Below are 25,805 nucleotides of genomic sequence, written 5' to 3' on the forward strand. Positions count from 1 at the left end.
ATGGAATATGCACATTTTTGTTTTTTTGTTTGTTTGTTTTTACTGCACGCAGTATAGTTTATTTATTTATTCTACTGCTCATTTATTCCATACTCAAGATGGCTGGTGATACATGTTGGTGTTGAAAGTTTCTTCTAATGGCCTTTGAAATATTTAAAGGATGTGAGCTTTGTGACTGCCATGGGCTGATGTGGAAATGACCGAAATGGTTTAAAGCAGGATAATAATGGGAAAAAGATGTAATGTAATGATATTCCATCATTAAAATATATAGAGTATATGGTGTGCTGAGATCATATTTAATAATAAAAAAAGACATATCAAGGTTTTGACTGGTCTTTCTGTCTCCCTCCAGGTCTTCTCTGACGTGCCCTCATTGCCTTAAGCAGAGCAACACCTTCGACCCATTTTTATGTATCTCCCTGCCTATACCCCTACGACAAACCAGGTGATGTACAACACACATGACATACAAAACATATTCATTAGAGAAGCTAATATAATGTTGTTATGGGCCACTATGTTAAGGTAATAACTCATAAAAACAGCCAGTTCATGTTGAATGATATATTGCGTCCTATTTGTACTTCCTGAACTCCTTTTCTTCAAAAAAAATCCTTCCAAATTGTAGTGTAAACTTCAGCTGATGTATTATAAGCTCTGATATGTACTGTTTGTAGGGTAAATCTCTTGTAGGCCCCAGTGCATACCCAAAAATGTTTAGTCACGCAAAAGCTTTTCTTAGCTCCTAGCACTGTGTACGTATGAGGTCACCTGATATCAATGATATGGATATGATCCTATCATAATAACACACTGTAACACATTTCAAAAGGAAAAAGGACTAGACACACACGTGCATATCTGCACGCTTGCACAAACACGCTGTACACAACAAGCTTTTGGCCATGGTCATATCAAAGTGATAAATGCTGGCCATCAGAAGTCCCTGAGCAAACACTTTCTGTGCTGTTTCCATTTTTAACCGTACCAGAAGCTGCATGTCAGCAAGGTCCCCTCTGCAAGACGGTACGACTTTGACATATGAAGGGAAAGACAGAGAGAGGGAGGAAGAGAGGTAGAGGGGATGCACAAAGAACCTTTTAGAAATGTTGACAATTTAGCTGCAAATAGAGGAAGAGTGCTATACTAGATCTAGAATGATAAATATGTTGGGCAGATATATCGGCCGCTATTGTTGATATATCGTATTGGTGCATATGTCGACCACTCAGACTCTGTAGTTCAGAATTACCAAACAGTCTCTCTATGACATAGTTTGTCCACCAGAGAGCACTGACAAGTTTATTTGGTAACTCTAAAATGTAACACTCAGTAAATAAACCAACTTAGAGGATTGTTATCGATGTTTGTTGTGTGTTTCTGTAAAAAAAAAAAAAAAAAAAGAGTACCAGCCTATATACAGTATATTTTTTAAAATGTCAAATACTGATATCGGTATCGACATAAAAATGTGACACTGTGGCTTTAGAGTACTTTGGGCTTCAGCAATCTATTTCTGGTTCCTATTCAAATCAGTCGTCCCATGTTATCCCCCTTCTCTGCCCATGTATCAATGCATGCCATAAAAACATCTATAAAATATGTTTGAAAAACACAAAAAAAACCCAACACAAATCTATTAAATTTCAGCCTAATCCAATGGCACAATTTTCCCTACATTCACTGCTCAATGAATCCTCCTATCTTCAAATATGCAGACACCGCTGCTCTGCAAACTCTCTGCATGGCCACCACAGTGCGAACCCTCAACTCATTATTATAACGCGTGCTCTCTGACAGTGTGTGGTCTGTCCCTGCAGTTGCCTGAGCCCAGCGTAGAGAGAGAAATTCATTCAAGCTCAGTGTGTGTGTGTGTGTGTGTGGACTCGCTGCTGGCCCCACACTGACCTGACACACACGCACACAAACGCACACTGCCGTCATTGCACCGTCCTGCTGCAGCAGTATCCCAACAGAATGCCTGATAAGTCTGAGGCCCCCAGAGACACAGCGGGGTCTGGCTGGCAGCGTGGCATCGAGGCCTGGGTGCTGCAGATAATGCCAGTATGGCAGAGAAAGAAAAGAGGGACAGCAATATGTTTGAGTGTTTTCTCTCAAATTAACCTTATGTAGTCGTTCTCAGCATCATTATTTCAAAGGTTAATGTGTCTAAAACAATTTAAAATATCTACTAAAGCTGTAAAACCTTTTTAAGATGCTTGTTAGTTACTGGTCGGTGACTAATTTAGCAACGTAAATTAAGGAAGTATGTCTCACTTGGCTTTTGTATGGCCTTCTGGGTGGGTACTGTAGGTATTGTGCAACAGTACAATAGGGCAAACAGGCTTATCCAAGCTTACGGAGTATTTGATTGCATTCATGTATTCAGATCAAGTGCGGAACATGTGAGACAAATACCGCTATATGAAATGATTTTCAAACGTTCCCAAATTCATGATTCTTCTCACCACATGATTAAATGTTTATTAAATGCTGTTGCACTTGAACACACAGAAGACTGCCAAGATCCTGAACAAACAAACAAAAGCAAAAGTATGTATCCAGGGTAAAGAGCAGCAGCAGACTGCAGCATGATACATTAACTCACTGCTTAACTTTACTCAAACAAGCTCAAGTGTTTTGGTTTCATATAACTAATCAGATCGTAATCTGATCTAAAAAGTACCGGTTTTATTTTTTAAATGTCGCTGCATTTCATTCGTCTCAGTACAATATGAAGTTTTAGCTTGCAGAGATCCTTATTTCGTTATTATTGTGCAGCAACGCAGTTAGAAATGTGGATGCGTTAAACAAGTCTTTAACTGCACAACAGCAACCTTTTGTGATGCAAGAAGAAATGTAAACCCTTATTATTGTGTGTTTTCTTAGATGTTTCTTACAAATCTCAGATGTCTGAGTTATCAATCAGCACCCGAACACACATATTCAAATGAGCTGCTGCTGTAAAATACACTTTGAGGGATTAAACTTAAGTTTAAAGTCTTAAATAGTACATAATCATTCATATTTGTTTCAGTTAATTGAAACAATTTTAAAGGTTTGAACAAAAATAGCATGCTCAGGAAATATATGATATATGATTGCTAACATGCAGAAACTCTGCAATAGAATTTCATGCAATTTGAGTGTAATAGCACTAGCATGGCTTTTTAAAGACCCTTTTTAATCTTTTGAGGCGGAAGAGTGTGTGCACTGCTTTAAAGACTACCAGGCTCTAAACCAGCAGGGGGGCTGGAAGGCTGCAAAAAACCCCCCTCTGCTTTGTAACATGACATCTCTATTTCCTGTTCCTCTTGAGTGTCATCCCACACCTCTCATCCCGTTTCATTTCACATCTCAGCGTCTCATCTCGGAGCATCTAACAACGTAAACAAAACAGCTGCTCAGACGCTCCGCTGTCTGCTCTGTCAGCCTCCCCACTGCTAACACATTACCAACCTGAATAATGCATGATGGGAAACAGGAAGTGGAGGTGTCAGCGATTACACCGTCTTCATCCCAAATGAGATGGCGTGACGGTACTCTTTTACCTATTTCGGTCTTTACTTCGCCTCTCCCCTTCACCTGCCCTTGCGTCTGTTCTCTCATCTTCTCATCAAACTCTGTCCTCAGTTACAGATCCAATCATCTATGTATTTTTTTTATCTCCCTATAATCTCTCCATCATTTCTCATTCCATCTCCTTATTCATCACCATCCCCGTGTTTCTGACAGGAAGTGATAAAATTGTTGTAAATCAGACATGTCCCGGCACACATCAGCTTCCTGCGGGATCAACGCCAATGTGCTGATTTAGCTCGGCATGTCCGGCCTCGCATGAGTTCACACATACGCACCGGAGAGAAATGAAACTCTGAAGGAAACATCTGAAAATAGTTTAATCGCTTCAGATATGAAGTCAGACACAGAAAAATCCAATTTTGTACAACAGTATTGTCAGAGGAAATCTCCCCCCCCCCAAACTTATTACATTCAAAAGTTCAACAGTGCATTTCAAAGCCCCCGTTTTATTGAGTGCATTGTTTTGCTGTTTGGCAGCTGAAATACATCAAGACTCAGCTAAGCTCAATACATCTCTTTAACAAACTGACTACATGATTTATGTTGCCCCTGACATCCCCGAATTCTGCATAATTACATTAATCTCTCTCTTTTTGGTTTCGGTTGAAGCGTTTGTCTCGACACTATATAGTTAACACTATGGAATATACCATGTTTATGGCCTTTGTTATTAAAAAATAACTAAATATGCTCATTTGGAATCTATAAACCTGCTAAATCAGATCTTTGCTGTAACATGTCATTTGTGTTCCTCTCTCTCTGGCTTCCAACCCCTCCCTCACCTGAAAATGCACACACATAAATACACACTTCCTCCATCCCCCCCACCCCCCCTCTATTTGCCCTACAGGCCGATGTGTGTGACCCTGGTGTTCAGTACAAAGGGTCAGAGGTATCTGCGGGTGGGGCTGGCTGTACCTCTCTTTGGTTCCCTGTCCTGCCTGAGAGCCATGGTGGCAGAGGAGGGCAAAATCTCTCCAGACCAGGTATACACACACACACACACACACACACACACACACACAGACAGGTGCAACCAGAGAGTGAGGGAGATGTCAATCAAGCAGAGTTTAACACGCCCACACAGTCCTGAGAGTAATAAAAAATATATATACATATGTATAAATGTTTTCTTTTATATGCAAAAAAGCTCAATTTGGTGGTTCCAGCCTCTCAAAAGTGAGGATTTTCTGCTTTCTTCTGTTCACATCATTAAATACTGAGTATCTTTGTGTTTTAGACTGTTGATGGCGCCTCACAAGCAATTAAAGGAGCAGTTCTGTGAGATTTTGATGGGCATTTTTCACATTTTTCTGGCATTTTATAAGCTACACAATCAATAAAAAAATAACTAATCAATAACATAAGTAGTTGTTAGTTGCAGCCCTGGCTTACTGGAACACCTAATTGGAATGAAGCCATAGTTAACATTATTAATTACACCTGCGCTCGTCCTTCTTTTCTTCAATTATTTTTAAGTGAAAAAGAAGCACCCGTGCAACCATTCCCAACTATATTGACCGCCTCTACACATGAATGCATGCACACACTTAGCTGAAATGTCACCGACAGGAGAAAGGGTAAAGGAAAAGGTTCCAGAGAGGTGTGTGTTCATCAATCTTGCACTCGTCCTACGACAGATGATGAATAATGTTAGAATTTCTAAACCTCCATCACATCAGGAGAGCAGCGAAAACGCAAATGTGCCATGAAATGAAAAATACCTTTTTCACGGTTCATGAGTGCATTATTCCACTAGCAAATATACATGTATGTCAAAATGCAATCTGTGCAATAACTATAAGCCCCATGAAATTTTACTGTGTAATAAACACAGATTGGCATCAGTGGCAGAACAGTAAACATAGATACACAAACCAAAAATAGCCTACAGGGAGAGAGAGAGGAACTATAGAGTCAAATAGATAAAACATGGATAACAAATGAGATGAGTGATGCTCTTTATGTGTCTGTCTGTCATTCAGCTCATCTTCTTAATTAAACTGTCCAGTTTGAAGCTTCTTTTTCAAAGTTTTTGTTATGTAACAGAAGATTAATTTCAAGTTTCTGGTTCCCTGATGAGGGAAGTCATTTCATTTCACAGCATGAGATTAACTTGTTAAGCTATTGCATTTTGTTTGTTCGGACTGTATTGTTAAAGCTCCTACACACCTATTGTCCACCCACGCTGGTGTTTTCACTCGTTTGGCTGACTAGACCGATATCCAGGACTGTGTGAGTCTGAACGCTCTCAACACCTCCCCCACTCTTCTGTTCATTTTGTTGGATTTGTTGTGGAAAACTTCTACCTTTCTCAGTCTTAAGCCGGGCAGAGATGGCTTAAAACAGATGAAGCCTGATTTTAAGACATTTCTTTTGCAATGTGACCCAACAGGGAGAACACACACACACACACACACACACACACACACACACACACACTGAAGGGATGATTGAATGGTCATCCTTTCAGAAAGCTGTGGAATAGACAGCTTATTTGTTGCCTTTTATCTGAATCCATAGCTCCATCCCTGACCAGTTTCTTTCTTTGAAGTATAATTTATTCGAGTATGATTTGAGTGTGTGTGTGTGTGTGTGTGTGTGTGTGTGTGTGTGTTTGTGTGTGTGTGTGTTTTACCCCCATATAAGCTACTTAGTGGTACCACAGTCATCTTTTCAATGCCTCCACCTTGTAAGCATCTGTTAAGCTCCGGAGCCAGTTTTCAGCTGTCATTAAATCTTTTACACCCTTTTCATCGCTTCATGCCTTTTTTCTCTACATAAGAATTATTATATAACATGTATTTGATGCTTATAGATGTACTTAAAGAAGATGTTGTTGCCCTACAAACAAGTTGTTTCTGATAGTGTACTATGATTGCATAGGCAAGTACACTGTCTGTCAGTTTAACTCACACTTAGGCCTGTTTCTGAGTTCAGTGATATCACAAAGTAGTGCTGTTGCTATGGTTACCTGCAGTTTAGTAATCTTTGAGCACAGAGATAATTTAACAAGACACCTGCCAGCCAATCAGACGTACCTATTTTCCTTGATCATAAAGTATAAAAACAGAAAGACGTGTTAGTTTGCACATAAATACTTACATGCACAAAATATAATATACATGACTCTCCATTAATCAATACATTTTTGTCTGTTTTACTGTCAGGGCACTGAAGCTCTTGATTTAAACAAGAAACTAGGAAATTCACAACTCTGGTAGATACAAATTAAGACATTGTGAAAAGAAATGAGTCTTTAATATCATTCCTTTTGCAGAAGTTCGTGTCTTTGATTTTTAACCTTGATGTCTTTCAGTTGCCGAGTCGTGGTCTCTGATTTTGTACTTGTTTGAGAAATTCCTTTTAGTCTTTTGCAAGCTGCTTTATGTGATTTATTTCTAGAGATTTGAAGCAGCAATCTTTAGGGTTTGCTTTGATTTATGTCTGCCTACAGTATCATTGTTGGTTTATTTCTGTGAGTCATACTTTACATCTTCATAGCATGTTATCCCAGAGGGTCAGCACTGGTACCCATGTTTTTCTTACTTTCAGTTCAATTCATTCTAATTCCTCTAATTAATTCTTTACTGTCCCTTGTGAGCAAATTTGGTTTGCAGCTACTAGAAAAAAAAAATCCTGGCTCAGCTCTGAAAAGATGACTTTATTATAGTCATAGTATGTTTTAATGTGATTTCTCTCTCATGCTCCCTGCAGGTCATCCTATCAGAGTTGTACTCCACGGGTTTCCAGCGTTCCTTTTCAGATGACGACGACCTGACGGCAATCGCCGATAGCGATGTCATCTACGCCTTCCAGGCTCCACCCCTATATAGTCGTGGAGGCTCTGCACCACACTCAGGTATCCATAGTAACAGCTCGGATGTCCATCAATAACACTGTCAACACATGACTTCCCACGCTCATTTGGCAGTTTTGCTCATTCCTCATATCTAATTTTCTCCTGTTCAGCCTCCCTCTGTTGTTCTGATTAACTTTTTCTCACGTGTCCTTACAATTCATTAATCACAGTGTTTTTTATCACAGGCAGACATTTTACTTTAGTGAGGAGAAGGCTCGGTGTCTGCAATGTGCTTTGTATTCCTCCTTTCATTCTTTTTCGTTACGCACGATGGCACCCAAACAAATTAGTCTGAATGCCAACCTGATGCATCACATCATCCAAAACGGAAAGTTAACTCGAGAAACGTCAAGTTAACTAAAACGCTGGGAAATCATCAGATTGTGGCGAGTTAGAACGGTTTCAAACTTGCCTTTTTTGAATGTTCTCACAATATTGGATACAACGTGCACAACGTTGTGGCTTAAATGTCTAAATATAGACATCAATATGTGTGTGTCCTCTTAAGATAGCAGTGTAATGAAGCTCACTTATTTTAGATCAGGTCAAATGAAAATGTAGGGGCTGGCATAGTTGGTGGGCTAACAATAGCAGTCACTGTTGCACAAACTACATAATGTTTTAGCTTCTATTAACACCAACTGCTTACTTGAAGAAAATCCAGCAAAACACATTTCTATAAAGTCAGGAGGAGAGTGAAACAGGATTTAAAACTTATTAAACTTTTTTCCCCCTGTCCATTTTTAAAGCTAACAGGAGCAGCTTGGGCACTTCTGCATATCATATCTAATCAATTATGGAATGTGGTTACAGGTGCTTAGACAACTTCCAGTGGGGTTAATGAAGCAGGGGCGAGCATCATCCTCGTGCTGTGGATGGATGGGAGTCAGGCTGTGAGCTTTAACATTCAGTGAAGAAAAAATCAGTTTTGTATTTCATTGCTGAGGCAACCTGTGTGAACACTCTTCCCCCCCGGATTGCGTTACTTTTTACATTCTTTACTTTTTACATTACATTCGCTGCTCTTCTCCATCACCACTTCTAGCGTGCTGAGGTGAATCAGGCCTGTAGATCTTATTGCACCAGCAGCTCTGCTCTATCTGTAATGGTCATGTCACTTTTACTAAACAGAGACTTATGTTTTATGGCTAAACAGCCGTTTCTTTAACGGATCCGCAAGGGATTTAATTGAGTAATGTCACTGAGTGAGGTCATTTATAGTGGTAACCTCTGTGGCTTGCCGGTTAGGTCAGTTGAGGTTAGTTTTTGTACAGCAACCTACTGCTGAATGAAGCCCTTATAGGGGTTTTTGTTACCCCCAGAAGAAGAATGACATCAATTATTCACTTCTGTGCTCAAAGTGCTCATGAAAAATTAAGACTCTTCACTTTCTCAACAGGAGGTATGTCTATTGTCACTTCAGTGCTAAGAGAGGGAGCACACACACACACACACACACACACACACACACACAAACACGCTTGCGTGAGCAAAAACACACATCAACTGTGTAAGTCAACTAGGTAATGAATCCATCAGAATTACTCTAGAGAGTCTCAGAAATACACGACCTCAAGGAAAAACCTTACACATAACTCACACACACACACACACACACACACACACACACACACACACACACACACTGGTAATGACTCATGTGACTACCATTCGAAGTCGAGCAATCTGATGAAAATGATGAATGGCCCTTATCTCCGAATAATTCATAAGATCACAGCAGACCAGATTCCAGGATATCATAACTTCATTCAATGGGATTTATGTCATGTTTTATAAAGTATAGCGTATGAATTTACACACTCATTACAGCTGAGACCGTAGCGTAGCATTACGGAGATAAAAGATGATGTATGGCAGCATTTTCTGCATAATTTCTTCTTCTTTGTAAAGAGGACAACCTTTTGAAAAAGCATGTAAATAAAATAACACCGGGGCTGTTTTTACATTATGCATTATTACAAATAGGTTTTGTCTGTAATCGGAAGCATCGTGGAAAAGTGTATTTTGTTGCATTTTTGTATGTAGTTCATTTTGGTTTGTCTACTCAGTTTCCAGTGAATAAGAAGGATTTAGCGTTTTTATAATTTGTCATCACACCAGGTTTGACAACTCAGAATAAAATGCAACCTGGAACATGTACCTGTACATATTTGATTGGCCAGTGCAGCACCTTGTCGGATTGGCATTGCATTGCGTTCTTGCAATAGTTGCAACTAAGGTCCCTGGCTGAAGCCAAACCGGAGACCCTCAGATCACATGGCCTTCCAATCACCAGGGATTGTCTGAATTTTTTTCAGGGCACTATAGTCCATATATTTTACACTTGCGATTCGGGCACTCAAGTTGAAATGGTAGAGGTTAAATACACACACAGCCCAAGTCTTCCCACACACAAGACAGATCAGTGTTTTTGAAACCAATTGTTATATTCGGTCCTCATCTCAAATGTCAGGTAGTGCAAAAGGTCTCTTCCTCAAACTAGTGTATTCTGTACAACCGCTGAGCTACAACATTGCAATCATGCAGTTTGTCTTTGCAGCTTGTGAGAAGTTAACGCCTACTGCTGCCATGACAGGACTGCATCAAAAGCCTGTAGGGCCAAGTGTGCTATAAAAAACACCAACTCACAAGACAACTTCTTGAGGAAGTCTGAATTTAGCTTTCCTCCAAGAGATGTGAATTTGTTTGGCATAGTCATGTGTGACTGAGGTTACTTTATCCAGGCAGAAATAGAGTAAGAAAAAACTAAAAGCATTTTATTTAGGTATGTAGAGTGTGCACTCTTATCCTCATATACAGTGTTTAAACACAAGACTCACAGAGCAATGAAATCATTATCTGACTATTGTTCATGTTCTTACCAGTAAGAAATCTGTAAATAATTCAGGAAATCAACTTGTTGGAGACGTTAAGTTTTCATTCATTGGCAGTGATCTACATTGCACAAGACATGACACATTTATCATTTGAAAATAGGTTTGAGTGTCTCTAATTTTGTCAACTTCTCTTATTACCAGTATCAACTCTCAATAACAACCTGCTGATCATACTAATGTACGTGCTAACGATGTAAACAGACACCACGTAGAGCAAGGTTCACTGTATTATTTGCAGGCATGAGAAATGAAACAGTGCGATGACATGTGAAGCAGGCTAATTTATCTTGAGTCTTTTTTTTTTTCAAAATCATATGAAAATCAAATTATGCTCATAAAATTGGATTTGTGTCACAACAATAATTATCACAGGGAATAAATCTTATTTCCAAGGTTATTTAACATAAAACCAACAGCTCACCGGCTCCACAAACCAACACGTCTCATTTTATTGACTGATTTTTCTGTTGAGCTGCTGAAATTCATTCAGGGTGTTGTAACATGATGCTAGCTTGTATATGAACAAGGCAACATTTATGCATAAATTCAGTCAGTACAGAAGTGGCAAAAGTGTTGTCCGCATAAGGTGGACAACATGTAATAAACTGGTGAGTAAAATGGAGAATTTAGCCATAATGTACTGTCAGAGAGGTTAGCTCAGCATGTGGTGAGGAATTATAGTTTTCTCTGACTGAAAGCAGGCTGCTGTCACATACTGATGTCCTCCCAGGTTTGTCTTTATCTCTCTGTCAAACTGTCACAGCATGACAATTTGTAGGTCGCTAGAAAGTTGTGCAGTGACTTTAAAAACTAAGGCGGCTGTGTTGCATGGCACAGCCCTGCTCAGAAATGCACTTCATGCACCGTCCTCTTCAGACTGAGGGAGAGTGACGAGGATGTAGAGGCAGAAAATATGCTTTCAACACGGTAGAATCTGGACATGCAGTAGCAAGTAGAGATGATAGTTTTCTCCTGTGACATAGGGTTCATCATCACGTCTCCTTGGTCCTCCTTTTCATCTTGTGATCCTGAAAATGATATTTTTGCCACCACGATATCGCTGCCCCAGCAGAGGAGGAGACAAAAGAGGCCGCTGGTAAAAAAAAAAAAATTTGTATTCTTGTTGAGAGAGAGAATTATTTTTAGATTTTTTAGGGATTGACCTTACTGAAATGTTGTGTTCAGACTGACAATAGCATTAAGAGCAATAGAACAAAAACACAACCTCCTTATTCATTTCAATGAGACCATAATGTTTAGCTGGAAACCCGATGAGAGGACATCATCCAGCCAAACACACCAATCAAATACACGCAATACCATGCATGCCATTGGAGCATTAATGGTGTAGTTGTCTTGTTTACCTCAGAATTGTCCAGAATGTTGTAAAATTCTGTGTCATAATGTTATAGACTGATGTGTCTTTGGGTTTCTAATAAAGCATCAGACTCATAGATCTTTCCTGGATACATGTTTTTAATGCAGTGCTTTTTTACGTGTAAATGCCAAGTATCGGAAAAACTTAATGTGTCCAACTAGTTGAAAATGCACCGCTCCTTTCTGACTGTCTGACTGTTGGGTCATTATGTTTGTCAGTATAAGAGATTATGATATTTAATTGTTTCTGGAGGAATTCATACACCAGATTAGGCTTGGGAAAAGTTTATCTATGAGTGTGTTTGAAGCACTAAACACATCTCCACTTTCCCCTCATACTTTCATACTTGTGTCATCTTCATTTTTCTTTTTTTTTTTAGTCTCCACCCCCACATGACTTGCTGGTAGAAGAGCAGTGATATTAACAAGCAAAGGAGGAGGAGGAGGGGACAGAGTGGGTGCATGCAAGTATTGATATGGTCCAGTGAATAATGAGTAGTCATTTATAGCATGATGAAAAGCATTGAATATGTAAGCTAAATTGTTATTTTTGCTGGGGAAGGTTGATTTTATGCAGGGAATTCCTCTGTCGTCATAACCGGCTGTATGCAGCTGTGCTGGATTTCTCCGAATTTATCACTAAACTCTCTTGGGGGGGTATTGAATCAGCGCTGCTCCCAGGTACAATAATGAGGTTTCGCATTTGGAGGAAATGGCAGCAGGAGGTCTCATGATGGAACGAAAAATCAATTAGGTCAAAAAGCACCAGAATATCGTCCTATTTCACCCTCAACAATCCAAGCGATTTGCACATAGAGCGATGAAACTCGAGCGACTTCCTGCTGAATAGAAGCTCGGAGAAGCTTAGCGTGCTAACTTTGCGCGATGTTCTCTTGATGCTCTTGAAATTAAAAAGTAAAGGCCAGGCTGGGCCGCATGTCTACTGGGAAATGGAGAGGTCAGTCGAGATTTGTTGTGGGAGTCGGTTGCACAGAGAGATGCCAACTGGGCCAAGGAGAAAGAGACTGTGTGTGTTTAAAAAAAAGAGAGGATTCCCGGGAAAGGTGGTTAAAAAAAAAAGATATTTCAGTGAAGATAAAGAGATCTGTCACACAAACAGCATCTACATTCTGAGATAAATGTAAAAGTCTCTTTCATTTTCTCCTCTCCTTCTTCCTTTTCTCTCTCTCACACACACACACTCAGTGTAAACAGCGAGTCCGCAAACAGCTCTCTCCAGCGGAATATTGAGTGTTCAGGTCCTGTCACACTTAACCGCGGAGTCGAGGTTAAGCCACTGTGTCGTTCCCATCAAACCGCTGAGGGCTGCATGCGGACGGAGAGTCAAGGGATTTTCAACATTACTCCGGGGTATTTATCTGAGTAGTCACATCCTTTTAATCAGCTCCTCGCAGTGCAGATATTACTTCTGTGTTAGTGAACACACACTCATGTTGTTTATGCGCTCGGCACATTAAACAAATCACCTCTCACACTCCCACACTGCCAATATTCTGCCAAGTTTTACTTTTGTGATTCATGCCATTATAACAGGACATTAGCAAGATTTATTATACATAGGACTTAATAATTTTTGCCCATTATTAGGAAGCACAGTACAGAGAGGACATGGAATGAGGGAAGAGAGAGAGAGAGAGAGAGAGAGAGAGGAGATGCCATGCAACAGAGGTCCCTGCAGACTCAAACAAGTTTTAATTATGTGATATAATGTAATACATACATATAGTATAGACATACTGCACTGATCAACATAAACCTACAGAAACACACAGCTTATTATCACTTACATAAATAAACTCACAGATAAAGACATCTCACATGCAAATTAAACCCTGCAAAGTGTACACATCCTGTGCAGTTCCTTTAGGAAACTTACAGGCTGCCTAAAGCGAACTCAGCGCAGAAAAGCAACAAAAAAAAAATCTTCCAGGAACATTCACAGAGGAACTGGTGCCCCTCCAGTAGGATTTATCATTTTAAAATATCCGGAAGAGAATGAAGACAGAAAGAAATTTGGTGTGTCTACAGTTGGAGCGCTGATAACCACGACCGCCTCTGGAATGTGTTCTCAAATCATCTGGGAAATAAGAGCTACACTCAGATTAGCTGCCTTATTATTACAACCAGTGCTGTACCATAAAAAGCCAGTGTGAATGCCAACTTGAAAGCTTTATCTGCGCTAACGAACACAACTAAATTGTGTTGAAGAACCAATCAGCAGGGCAGAAGACACTGGACCAAAATCAGTTCAAAGGCTCTGTGACATTTAGCCCCTTTTTAGCTCCAAATACAGCATGTTTACAGCTGTGTGTATTTATTCACATGTGTAAACAGCTATAATGTGCTACAATGGAGGGCGGATTAGCGCCGCATGTCGCTAGACCAATATTTGAAACATGATGCAACTTAGTGCAAAATACTGAAGGCCGTTTCAATGATTGCAACTTTGTTACTTTTATCTTTTGTTTTCTCTTAATATGAGAAAGAAAAAGGGGGATTTTTTGGCGACTGTTTCACAACATCGTGCCTTCGACTAAAGAGACCAGCAGTGGAAAGATAAAGTTGATGCAGTGAGTAAAAGAAAGAGAAGCCAGTAAAAAAAAAAAAAAGAGAGAGAAGGGAAAAGGAAGAGAGCAGCATCAGGTGTATTTGGGTACTCCCCTTCCACCTCCTTAATCTGTCATTCTGCTGTTGGCAGAAAGCTCAGGTGCTTCGTTGTCATCAGGGGCATTCGTGGTCAGATGGCTGTTTACTGTCAGGACCTCTGATTCGACCAGGGCCAAGCCCACGGCCCCCCTCGGGTATTTTTAGTCAGGTGTGTGGATTGCATTGACAGGGGTCACTCATTGGGTCTCAAACCACTTGGGAGGAATGTCATTTCTAGTCTGGTCAGAATCCTTTTTCTGTTACACAACTTGCACTATTTTTACACATCAGTAATGAACAAACAGAGCTGTTTGGGAAAATGAGGCATCGATGTTAAAAAAAATAAAAACTGTTTGCCTCTGGTGAAACAGCAAAAATATGATAAAAGGAAGCTTTTGTGCAGTGGCATGAATACCTGCAGAGTAACGGCACCGACAAGAGCATAGTTCTAAGTGATGAAGAAACCCACAGTCTATAGATATTAACCGAGACTCTGTCATAAAACATTTTCTTATTCAATCGCTCCTTGTCATATTGAACCCCTGCTGTAGCAGCAGTTAGCAGATACTTCACACCTCTCAGAAGAATAAAGTTGTCACTCAGTGTGGAGTTTAGGAGGTCCTTGATTTGCATAAGTCTCTTAAGATAGAAACCGCAGTGCTGACTGTGTTAAGATGTAATAATAAGTGGTAAAAAAAATATATATATATATAACAGCATACTGTGTCCTCACCCATCAAACAGATCTGCAATTATTATTCCAAGACACATTCTTTTACTCTCATTTCCTGACCACATCTATGAAGCTGAAGGCTGATTTATCCCAAACAGTTAGATAGTGGAGAGTTAGGGGAGGAGGAAGAAAGAGAAAACAGATAGTGGCGATGATAAATAGGAGAGGAAAAGGAGAGAGGGAGCGAAAGATAAGACAGAGAGAGAAGAGATGGAGGACGTCGAGGGACGTCGAGGGAAGAGGAGAGAGCGAGGGCCGGAGGAGGGATGGTGCCTTCTTCAGGGATGAGCTGTTTAATTAACATCGCCATCCTCACCACCTCCGATCTCAAGAGCAACTTCTGTTTCTCTTTTTCTTTCTCTCTCTCTCTAACCCCCCCCCACCCCCTTTTAGTATCTCTATCTATTTCTCCCTCAGTTAATTCCAGTTCTTTTGTTCATCTTTTCATTATAACCTGATTCCCACATCAGCCGTGCCATTGTCACAATAACAACAACAAATGGTTCAATATTATGCAGATCAACCACTAAATCAATTCATTTATGAGAAGACATACAATGTGCAGTATTTCTTCCCCACTGTAAACGTCCCTCCTGACTGAAGTCGTGCTGCCTCTCTACATTTTGTTATTTCGCTTCGGGAAGGACTTTTTTAAAATTAGAAAGCATCGCTCTTCCCTTCCTTCTCCTCTTCTCATTCTCACAGTCTCTCCTCTTCTCTCCTCTTTGGTTTCCTTTATCTTTCACGCCTCCTTCGATCTCTCTCTCTCTCTCTCTCTCTCTCTCTCTCTCCACCCCGTTAACACCTCCCTCTGTCAGTGGCTCTCCTCTGTCCATCTCAAGGTGGGAGGGAGGAGGTGAGAATGAGAGTCTGGCAGGTTCTCTCAGCACACCCAGGAGATGTGGGTGAAATCACGCTCCTCGCCATGCATGACATATTACTCTCTGTTTCTGAAATGACTCACTAAAATACTGGTACTGTTAAAACAGTTAAACTGAGTTGTTTTAAAGGGGACATAACATGTTTTTAAGGTTGTTTTATGGGTTGTTCACAATATCAACTTGCTTATTACGGATCAAATTTCAGCTCGAACATGTACGGATGTATTTGAGAAGTTTTCATTCTCGAGTAAAGAACGAGCAATAGAAATGAAATCCTACTATAACCGTTTGTTCACATTGGCTCCTAAGCTGGAGGAAGCTGACCAATCAGAACAGAGCGAGCTCATCAGGAGGCGGGGCCTTAAAGATACAGGAGCTAAAACGGCCTGTTTCAGACAGAAGCTGAACTGAGGGGCTGCATAAAGGACCAGTAGAAGATAAATAAAGAGTTTTTAGAACTGTAAATCATGCAAAGATATTCCATCAGAGCCCCAGAATAAAAGAAATCTAGAACTGGAAATGTGCCTGACATGACCCCTTTAAGGTTATAGATACAGACTGATTATAAAAACCGCTATAAAATATATGGTTTTAAAATAGGTTTACCTTTCACTTCATATGTAAATATGATAGTTATGCATTCATTACTGGAAATTCTTGTTTAATCCTTCCACTATCACTGGTTGTTTCATATAATTTAAAACATTGAAGATAATTATGTTGTTTTTTTCTTTAATTACACAGTATTTAGCAGTGTGAGTCATGAGGATTCAGTAGCATGTTGTACAGTTTGGGTTGAAACAAAGCTGATTGGTATTTTACTTTTAAACCTCCCCAAACGGAAAAGTGAGAATAAAGGTGACTGGGAGGGTAGAGGGAGGGGTGACGGAGACAAAGAGACAGGAGATGAATTGGCTATCTAAAGGGCAGGCAATATGCACAAAATGTCACACTGAGGTTCTCCTGTCTGCTGAGAAAAACACCATCTCCAGTTCGGTCAAACATTAGTCATGCCCAAAGTTTGTTTTTTTTTCAATGTTCTGATCTCACTTTAATCATTAACTATTTTTTTAAATCAAAAAGTGTATCTACTTCCTAAAATTCCAGTCATTCAGCAGTAATGTCTGTCATTCTCAGTATGGTGCAGTATTTGTTGTCTGTGATGCAAAACAGAAATGCTTTCACACATTTCCTCTTGAGCAGAGTTCAGTGTGTGTCTAAATAACCTGTTGACTTCTGTTGTAAAGGTGTTACATCAAAGTTCTTCATCTATTCAAGGTTGCTCTCCTGAGTGTGTGTTTTGGTTTGTTTTATGTGTGTGTGTGTGTGTGTGTGTGTGTGATATTGGAAGGTGGCAGTGATTAATTGCACGGCAGGGATCGAACAAGCATTGTTTAATTAAATCCTCTGATAATGTCAAAGTTTATGTTTCCTGGGAGACAAGAGGTTGGGCCATCTGTATCCCCTTCAGCTATTCCCCACCATTAATCACAGTATGTGCATGCGCGTGTGTGTGTGTGTATGTGTGTGTGTGTAACTGTGTGTGTGTGTGCAGATGTAGTTCTTTACAGCTCCTCAGGGTAAATAAGAATCAAAGGGCAATTCTAGCATAATGGAAATTTTCTGAAAATCTTTATAAACATCACAGTGTAAAGTGGCACATTAGATGTTTCTCCTTGCATAACAGTTTCTCATTCTGACACCCAAAGCTGTTTCATAACTCCGGTCCATTTCAGTCCTGCCTCCCAGCTTGATAGAAATGCTTTTGATGTGAGTAACACTTTCACCGGAGAAGTGCTGGGAAAGGTGCAACATCACAGACTCTAACCCAGCAAGTTTTTTTTTGCATTCTGACTGAATTTTTTCTAAATGTAGATTATAAACCTGAATTTTACCCAAACATAAATTCTAAAAATGAATTTAAAAAAGAAATACAAGTTGTTAGTTACCGTACCTCAAATTATTCTCCTCATTCTGTGCACCTGCTAATGATTGGAAGCTAATAGACCTGTTTGTGTCTTAAATAACTGCAAGTTTGAAGCAAGTTTAAATTGCAGTTTGTTAAACAAGTTTTTATCAAGCTTATAATTTACATATTTATATATTTCATTTTGGTTAAATATGATTTTATCAAATGACTTCCACTTCCTGTTTATACCTACAGCAGTCGTGGAAACTGTTGTTCCCAATTATTGGTGTTTAGGTATTTCCTTAAGAAAAACGGTTAAGGCCAGGCTAACAAATGTAGTTTTTCATAATGGTTGCCAGTAAGAAACCGTACTGCACCCTAACAGTGAGAGCTTAGTTTATACTACGGCCTTTATTAACAGTTTGCCTTTCCTCTGCTCTGCTCAGGGTATCACCACAGCCTCCCCTCCTCTCCTTACACCTCCGCTGCTGGGCCAGATGGTCAGAGGTTACCGCCATCCGGCACACTCTCCTCTGAATACCTGAACCAGGGAGGCTCCACGAAGGTCCTTCTCCTCATCTGCAACACAGCAGGATCTGGCCCTCAGGCTGTCAGGTGAGCTGTGGGCTGATGGTTGTTCTTATTGTTATTGTTTAGTTTTTATTGACAGGTTGGGTTTGATCTTAAGTGTTTTTATTAAGCACACAACAGCAAAGAGTCAATTAACTTAGATTACTTTTCAGAGATTGCGTTTGAGGATGACTCATCTTACATTTGTGAGACTGTTTTAGAGTCTTCGAGTACAGCAGCAGACACATCTTTCCTCCAGCTCTTTTGTGTCTACAGTCTTAAATAGAATACTTATTCTCCTCTTTATTCACCTAATGCTCTCTCTATGTCAACATCTAACTTCTGTTCGACTTTGACCTGTATATCTTTTGCACAAATTCCCCAGACTGTGCTGGTTTTATTTAGCTTGTGCAGCTTAAGCTCCAGCTGGAAGCTGATGGTGTACAAACCTGAGACAGAGTCAAGCAATGTGTTCAAATCGGAGCATGTGGACATACTTTGCTTTGTTCCCACTTTACTGTGCATGTTTGTGAACGACAACCTGATTGAAAAGTGAGTAGGCATACTAAGCGTCCTTTTTAGAGCCAGTAGCCTATTTTCTTTTGACTAAACAGGGTGCTGGAATGATTTCATCTCTGCACACGGTGACTGGATAGGGTCAGCCAGCTTTTTTTAGGCACACTCATGGTGCAAACATAATGTTCCAAATCCCAGTGGAGCTCTGTCAGGTTTTTAGTGTTGTACGCTGATAGTGAGGTGTGTGCAAACCATCACCGTTAATGGTGCCCTAAATAGTCAAGAGATTTCCCACATAGGGATCAATTAAGTGTAATTTATTATTGACGTCATTTCAAATTTCTCCTCGTTCATCTGGTTTATATCATGTGCTTGATCTTGTTGCTCTCTTTTGTTGCTGTGTACACAATGTTCATGCTCGTAAGTCTATGTGTGGATGGGCTTTAGATGGGACCAGATAAAAGACATTCTTATGAAATGTCTGATTAATATCAGGATGTATCACTTGGTGTGCCACTGTGGTAACAATCTGGATTTCTCTACATAGCCTTCTATCCCCAGAACACTTCTTAATACTAGTAACTATTACAGTATATTAATTATTTTGTCATGGATATTAGAATTTCCATTCAAGAAACTAACATCATCTACACTACACATAGCTAAACAAAGAATGTAGACAGTCAGTTCGCACCCATCTACCTATAAAATACCCTTGAAGTCATCCACTGTCACAGGGAGCGTTCAGTAAGCCTTCAGTTAACCTGGAGGCTGCAGAGAACTCATTATGAGGCATTGATGCATCGATGATTTAAAGACTTGTCTCTCAGTTTTATTTAGCTCCTGACAGCACATAATGTCACTTCAAGTTGTCAGTACAGGACACAAAGCACTGACAGTGAAGCCTTGATGCACTCCACACGCCGGACAGTTTGACAGATGTGGCGATGATACAATAAGTTACAAGGACCTTTACTGGCATAGTTTTAATAGTTCAGGACTTTCAACAGTCTTAGTCGTCCTAAAGATAACCAAGAATAACTTTCAGTGTGCCAAAGACAGAAGCACTTTGAGTTTCACTATGAATGAAAAGTGCGGTAAAAATTAAATGTATTATTTATTATTATTCAATTATTTATTTGTTCTTTTATTTGGATCGCTCGGCAATCTCAAAAGAATGTCCTAAGAAAAGTGATCCGAGCCGAAAGCGTTTGAACTGATTTTTAACATCAAAAGACTCTCCTGTTGTGATTCTTTCATTTCAAAAAATATCTACAAATCCAATTCAATCTTGTACAAATATGTTTTTTGGATAAAAGCAGCTTAGATGCATGCAAAAATGGAGTATCTTTCAGTACCTCCAGCCTACTGAAATATGCCTCCTCTCCTCTCCTCTCTCAGGTTTGGACCTCCATTTCTCATGCGTGAGGACAGGAGCGTCTCCTGGGACCAGCTGCAGCAGAGCATCCTCAGCAAGCTCTATTATCTGATGCTGAATGGATCTCAGGCTCAGGTAATGCACCCCCAATAACCAATAACACAGGATGCACACAACTTTGCGCCGTGGTACGACTCAGCTCGGGGGGTTCCTCTTCTTTGATCAGTTTTCATTAATGATGGGTTTTGTGTTTAAATAGTTTCAATTGTTTGTTTTTGACTGACTGAGATACATTTGAAGAAGAAGAGTAATCCCTCAGATGCTTGTGTTTGTGAATTTTATGATGAATTTCAGTAAGGACTCATTGCTCTGCTGACATCATAAAGCAGATTCCCTGTTTAGCAAGCTGAGTGAATAATTGTTGGATTCTGTGTTGAAGCTTGAGTGCCTAGTTGTAGGTGGCACGTAATTCTTTGTGCATTTGGCCGTAATGGCTCCTCATTATTGAATACCTACTGCAGTTTTGTTTTTGATTTATTCCAAATTAACCACCGTTGTTGCTTCAGTAAACTGAAACACATTATTTCTTAAACAGTGGTCTGCCAGTGCATTTGTCCTAAACAGCTTCCAAACACAAAAAGGACTAATTTTTTGAATTGCTTAGTCTCTGCACAAGATTGATAATATTCAAACTGTGTCCTGTTGTGTCCCTCCTTTGGATGGTTATGCTCTTTTGAGAACACTGGTGTCCCTGTATATTATGCTGAAGAGTCCTTCATTCATTCAGAGAAAAATATATTTAAATTTGAAACACTGTAAACTGCCTTTTATCAAAAAAAAACAAAAAAACACTCTAATTCACCATACAGTACCACTGAGGACATTATGTGAACAAACACACACACACACACACACACAATCAGCCCGAGCCTTTTACAGACAAGTAATTATGGTTTTATGTGCTGAGTGTAAATTTAATTATGTCACCACCCACTAACGCCACAATAACACAAATCCTCGTCTTTAACACCGTAGAAGACAGAAGAGGAAAGAGTGAAAAGAAGCATGTTGCTTTATAATAGTGCTGCTACATTTGAACACGTTCCTGAATTAAGATTTACACGATATACCCTGTGATCCTGTGAAGTCTCGCATGTCAAAATCAACCTCCACTTTCTCCTCCACTCAGTATGTATCGCAAGTTTTGACGATGATCCCTGACAAGCGCACGTCCACTTCAGCTTCATCTGTTTCCCCATATAATTGATCTGTACACCCAAAGCTCTAAACTACAGCGCCACTCCTATACACACACACACACACAGACACACTGTCCCCACTGCTGGTCTTCGAGTTGCCATGGGCAACGCCATGGTGACAGACAATATTTGAGGTGGCCTTATCCAGAGCGAGCAGCTTTCAGCTTTATAAGAAAAGAGCCAAAGAGGAGGAGGAAGAGAGATATCAGCCTGTTTTTACTGATCACTATCTCAGTTTCTTAGTTACCTCCTCAAAGCCTGTCAGGCCAGATATAAACTTGTCAAACCCTCCCCTTGCCCTCCTCTCCCCTTTCTTCTTAATAGGAACAATCACAAGGGTCCTTTTGGTTGCAGATTGTACAGATTTTGTCTTTGCCTGAAAAGGCCGTCCATATCCCAAGGGTTCAGCACTTTAGTTCTTGCTGATGCTTTGTTATCTCACTTCTAAAGAGAACGCCTTTATTGTCATTGCACATTGTTGTGCAACAGAATTTGCTGTGCAGCTCCTAAAACGGGTTATTTAACATTCCACACTTGCACACACACACGTACACAGATACACACACCTGCCCATACCGAGATATAACAGTAATAAAAAGATAAAATCAAAAAAAGTAATAAAAATAATACATTGTACATTGGACCAAATGCTATTGCACCTTATAAAAATATTATTGCACATTATATCAACTGTATGGAAATACTATTCCAGTTGTTAGTGCTGTGTTATGATGATGTTGGGGGGGGGGTGGTGGTGGTGGTGGTAGGGGGACAGTGTTTTGTGGAGTTCAGTTCACTGATGGTTCTGGGGTAAAAAGCTGTTTTTGAGTTTGGAAGTGCAGGTGTTTAAGGCCCTGTAGTGCCTTCCAGATGGCAGCAGAGAGAAGAGATGATGATAGCGGTGAGTTGCATCCCTCAGAACGCTGCTGGCTCTGTGGAGGCAGCGTGATCTGAAGGTGTCTTCCAGTGAGGGCAGGGGAGAGAATTACTCTCTGGAGAGCTCTCCTGTCTGCTGCTGAACAGTTGGCATGCGGTACTGTAATACAGTATGTCAGTACACTCTCTGTAGAGCAGTGGTAGAAGGACACAAGCAGCTTCATGGACAGGTTGGTATTCCTAAATGTCCTTAGAAAGTAGAGCCGTGGAGTTGATTGTCCATGTGAGGTCCTCTGTGATGTGGGTTGCTAGAAACTTGAAGCTGGAGACCCTCTCCACTTCTTCTCCTTTGATATTTAGAGGCCTTTTTCAAGGTTTTATTTAAAATCTTTAAAGCTTCAGGGTGGGCTAACACTGAAATAATAGAGAACTTAAGCTAAGCAAGCTAAGATTACCTACTCAAACAAAAAGAGTGAAAAGACAAATCACTAACACAACTCCAAGCATAACAAAAACCCTGCTACCCACCCCTGCCAAACCTGGGCTTATATATCACTTCAGCAAATCTAGGTACAACATTTCACACCAAAACATGTTGGCTGGCACGTTGGTTGGAAGTGGAGAGAGGAGAGCCTGCAGGAGGTTGAGGAAACTGGCCTAAAAACTGCAAGCTCAGAGTCTGGAACCAATCACCTCCCTGGAACAACCTACACACTCACACAGTCACAATCATTCAATTAGCTGAGCTCACCTGCACCACACAGACACCACAGCAGGATCACCAGAGAGAGGGAGAGAGATCCACAATACATGCACAGACGACCTCCGGGCCCTAACAGTAGGGGACCGAGTCTGACTGTCTGTGGGCGGTTGGATAGGAAGTCCTTGATCCACATGCACAGGGAGTGACTAAGACCTAGGTCAAGCAGTTTAATGACCAACCTGCTGGGGACAAAAGTGCAGAGTTGTAATCTGTAAAAAGCATCCTGGCATACAGTATATCCCCTTCTGTTCGAGGTGGGTCAGTGCAGTGTGGAGAGCCGTGGTGATGGCATCCTCTGTGGATCTATTTGCTCTATAGACGTACTGGTGCTGGTCCAGAGTGAGTGGGTTGGTGGGTGGGTTGGTGCCTGGAACAGGGACGGGTTGAAGATGTTAGTGAACACTTTCACAAGCTGATGGGCGCAGTCTCTGAGAACTCTTCCTGGAATCTCATCAGGCCCTGCAGCCTTCTTACTGTTCACAATACTGAGAATTACCTCCTGTGTCTGTATGGTAAGTATGTGATTGGTGGTAGCTGGTCGGGGGTGTAGCTACAGTGTTTAACTCTTTTGTCTCAAAGCGGGCAAAGAAGCAGTTAAGTTCCTCTGCCAGTGAGGCATTGTTGCTTGTAAGTGAAAGCTGGATGCCTCGCCACATACGTGTTGGATCCCTATTGTTGAAGTGGTGCTCAATCTTTTTCTTGTATGCGGCCTTAGCACATTCAATGCTTTTCTTTAGCTTGTGCCTGGCAGCGATGTACTGTTTTGAGTCACCAGATCTGAAGGCTCTGTTGTGGTCCTTCAAAAGGATTCGGACCTCCTCTGTCATCCGTGGTTTCCTGTTTGGGGAAAATACAGATGTGTTTGTTGTTGGTTACAGGTCCTGATGTAGAAGCGTTGAGGTGTATTCCGCTGCATCTTGATGAGAGAACTGGTCCCAGTTGGTGCATTAGAAACAGTCCTGCAGTTGTAGAGACACTCGTTCAGGCCAGGTTTTAACAGTTCTGGTGGTGGGTTTCTGTTTCTTAATAACGGGACTGTAAACTGGGGTTAGGAGTAGGGATAGGTGATCAGATTGTCCAAGATGTGAGATGGAAGGCTCTGTATCCTTTGGTGATATCAGAGTAGACACAGTCCAGCGTGTTTTCCTCCTTTAGTTGCTCATTTAACATGTTGGTTGAATTTCCTTTGCACAGTTTTCAGATTGGTTAAAATCTCCAGCAACAGTTAAAACCCATTTGGGGTATGTATTCTGTTGTTAGGTTAGTGTTTGCTCAAAATTCTGGATTCTGCTGGCAAAATAAGACGATGACTTGTGAGCTTGATGTTATCGCTGTGTATTATAGACATAAACATTATCTGTTGTAAAGCCAGTTTACTCCTTCATTCCTTTGACAGGCAGCAGGTGTGTGAGTACTGTGTGTCCATTCAGTCCCTGATTCTTCATTATTAAGTATTTTGGCGCCATCCAGAGGTTCATTCAGCAAGATACAACTTTAGGTTCAAGGTATTAAAAAAAAAAAAAGGAAAATATGACTTTGTTACTGACTTGCATGTCAAAATCCAGTGCTATTATCTCAGCCCTGGTGTTCAGTAAAAAACACAATATAAATATCAAAATTGAACATGTGAATATGAATGTATTTGGTTGTGTGCTAGGGTTCTCTGCCAGATGGCTAGTGGAGTTATTTTAGAGCCTGAGGAAATTGGATGAGAGGTAGAGTTTGTTGTTAATATGTGAGACAGCCTCCACAAGTCTGGGTCACTTAATGGCTGTTTTGAACTGAAAAGGAGGAATATTTTAGCTTTCAAAATGTTCCCTTATGACATTGAAAAAATAGGAAAGTTAAACTGTTTTTTCCTCTTCGAGATATTTTTCTGTTGTCCAAATGATCTCAGAAGTACGTCTGGCCTTTACAATAATTGTGAAACATACAAATGACTGAAAACAAATGCATTAGCTTAACATAACATTTCCTTAACATAGTTAAACCTCGTCTGTCATGACTCAGTTCTCTATTAAATGCCACTGAATACATTGGGAGTAATCAATTATATACTTCAGAAAGGGTGTCTTTTTTTATTCTTTTGTCTTTTATTTTAATGTATATTTTATTAAGAATATGTGGTTTAGTTCTTCCAGATCTGCTGCTTGACATCATCTAAGTGATTGTGCTGAACAGCCCTTTTATAATTCTGCTTGTTTTGGAATTCTCCCAAAAGAGAAGCTGAATTGCATATCGGTTCATTTCCTTTAGGGCCAACAGCCAGACTGTGGCCAGACAGAGCAGTTTTATTATAAAAAGGTTTTAAAATTCTCCCAAGTCTGTCACTAAATACAAAATCAATCTGACTTCTGCTGGATTTATTTGTGGAGGCATTGATCTGCCATGAGAGGTCAAAATCATCAGTTGTCGGCCTGAGGTTCTTTTCTAAATTATTTGTCGTCTCAAGTGATGTTGAAATCTCACCATAATAACCACCTCTCTGCTTAAAACTGAATAAATGTTTTACAATCTCAAACCTCTCCGGGT

The 25,805-nt window shown here is 40.3% G+C and overlaps 1 protein-coding gene across 2 annotated transcripts in view; it reads left to right on the forward strand.

The window, feature by feature from the left end:
• Positions 1 to 25,805, forward strand: part of usp43a (ubiquitin specific peptidase 43a) — a 100,377-nt gene that overhangs the window by 52,848 nt on the left and 21,724 nt on the right. For both annotated transcript variants that reach the window (XM_042396552.1, XM_042396559.1), the window contains exons 4-8: positions 356 to 448; positions 4,436 to 4,571; positions 7,303 to 7,447; positions 18,358 to 18,526; positions 20,399 to 20,510. In XM_042396552.1, coding sequence (XP_042252486.1) covers positions 356 to 448; positions 4,436 to 4,571; positions 7,303 to 7,447; positions 18,358 to 18,526; positions 20,399 to 20,510 — 655 coding nt within the window. The remainder of the gene's footprint in view (positions 1 to 355; positions 449 to 4,435; positions 4,572 to 7,302; positions 7,448 to 18,357; positions 18,527 to 20,398; positions 20,511 to 25,805) is intronic.

The sequence above is a fragment of the Thunnus maccoyii genome, chromosome 2 (genome assembly GCF_910596095.1).
Source record: "Thunnus maccoyii chromosome 2, fThuMac1.1, whole genome shotgun sequence".
NCBI lineage: Eukaryota > Metazoa > Chordata > Actinopteri > Scombriformes > Scombridae > Thunnus > Thunnus maccoyii.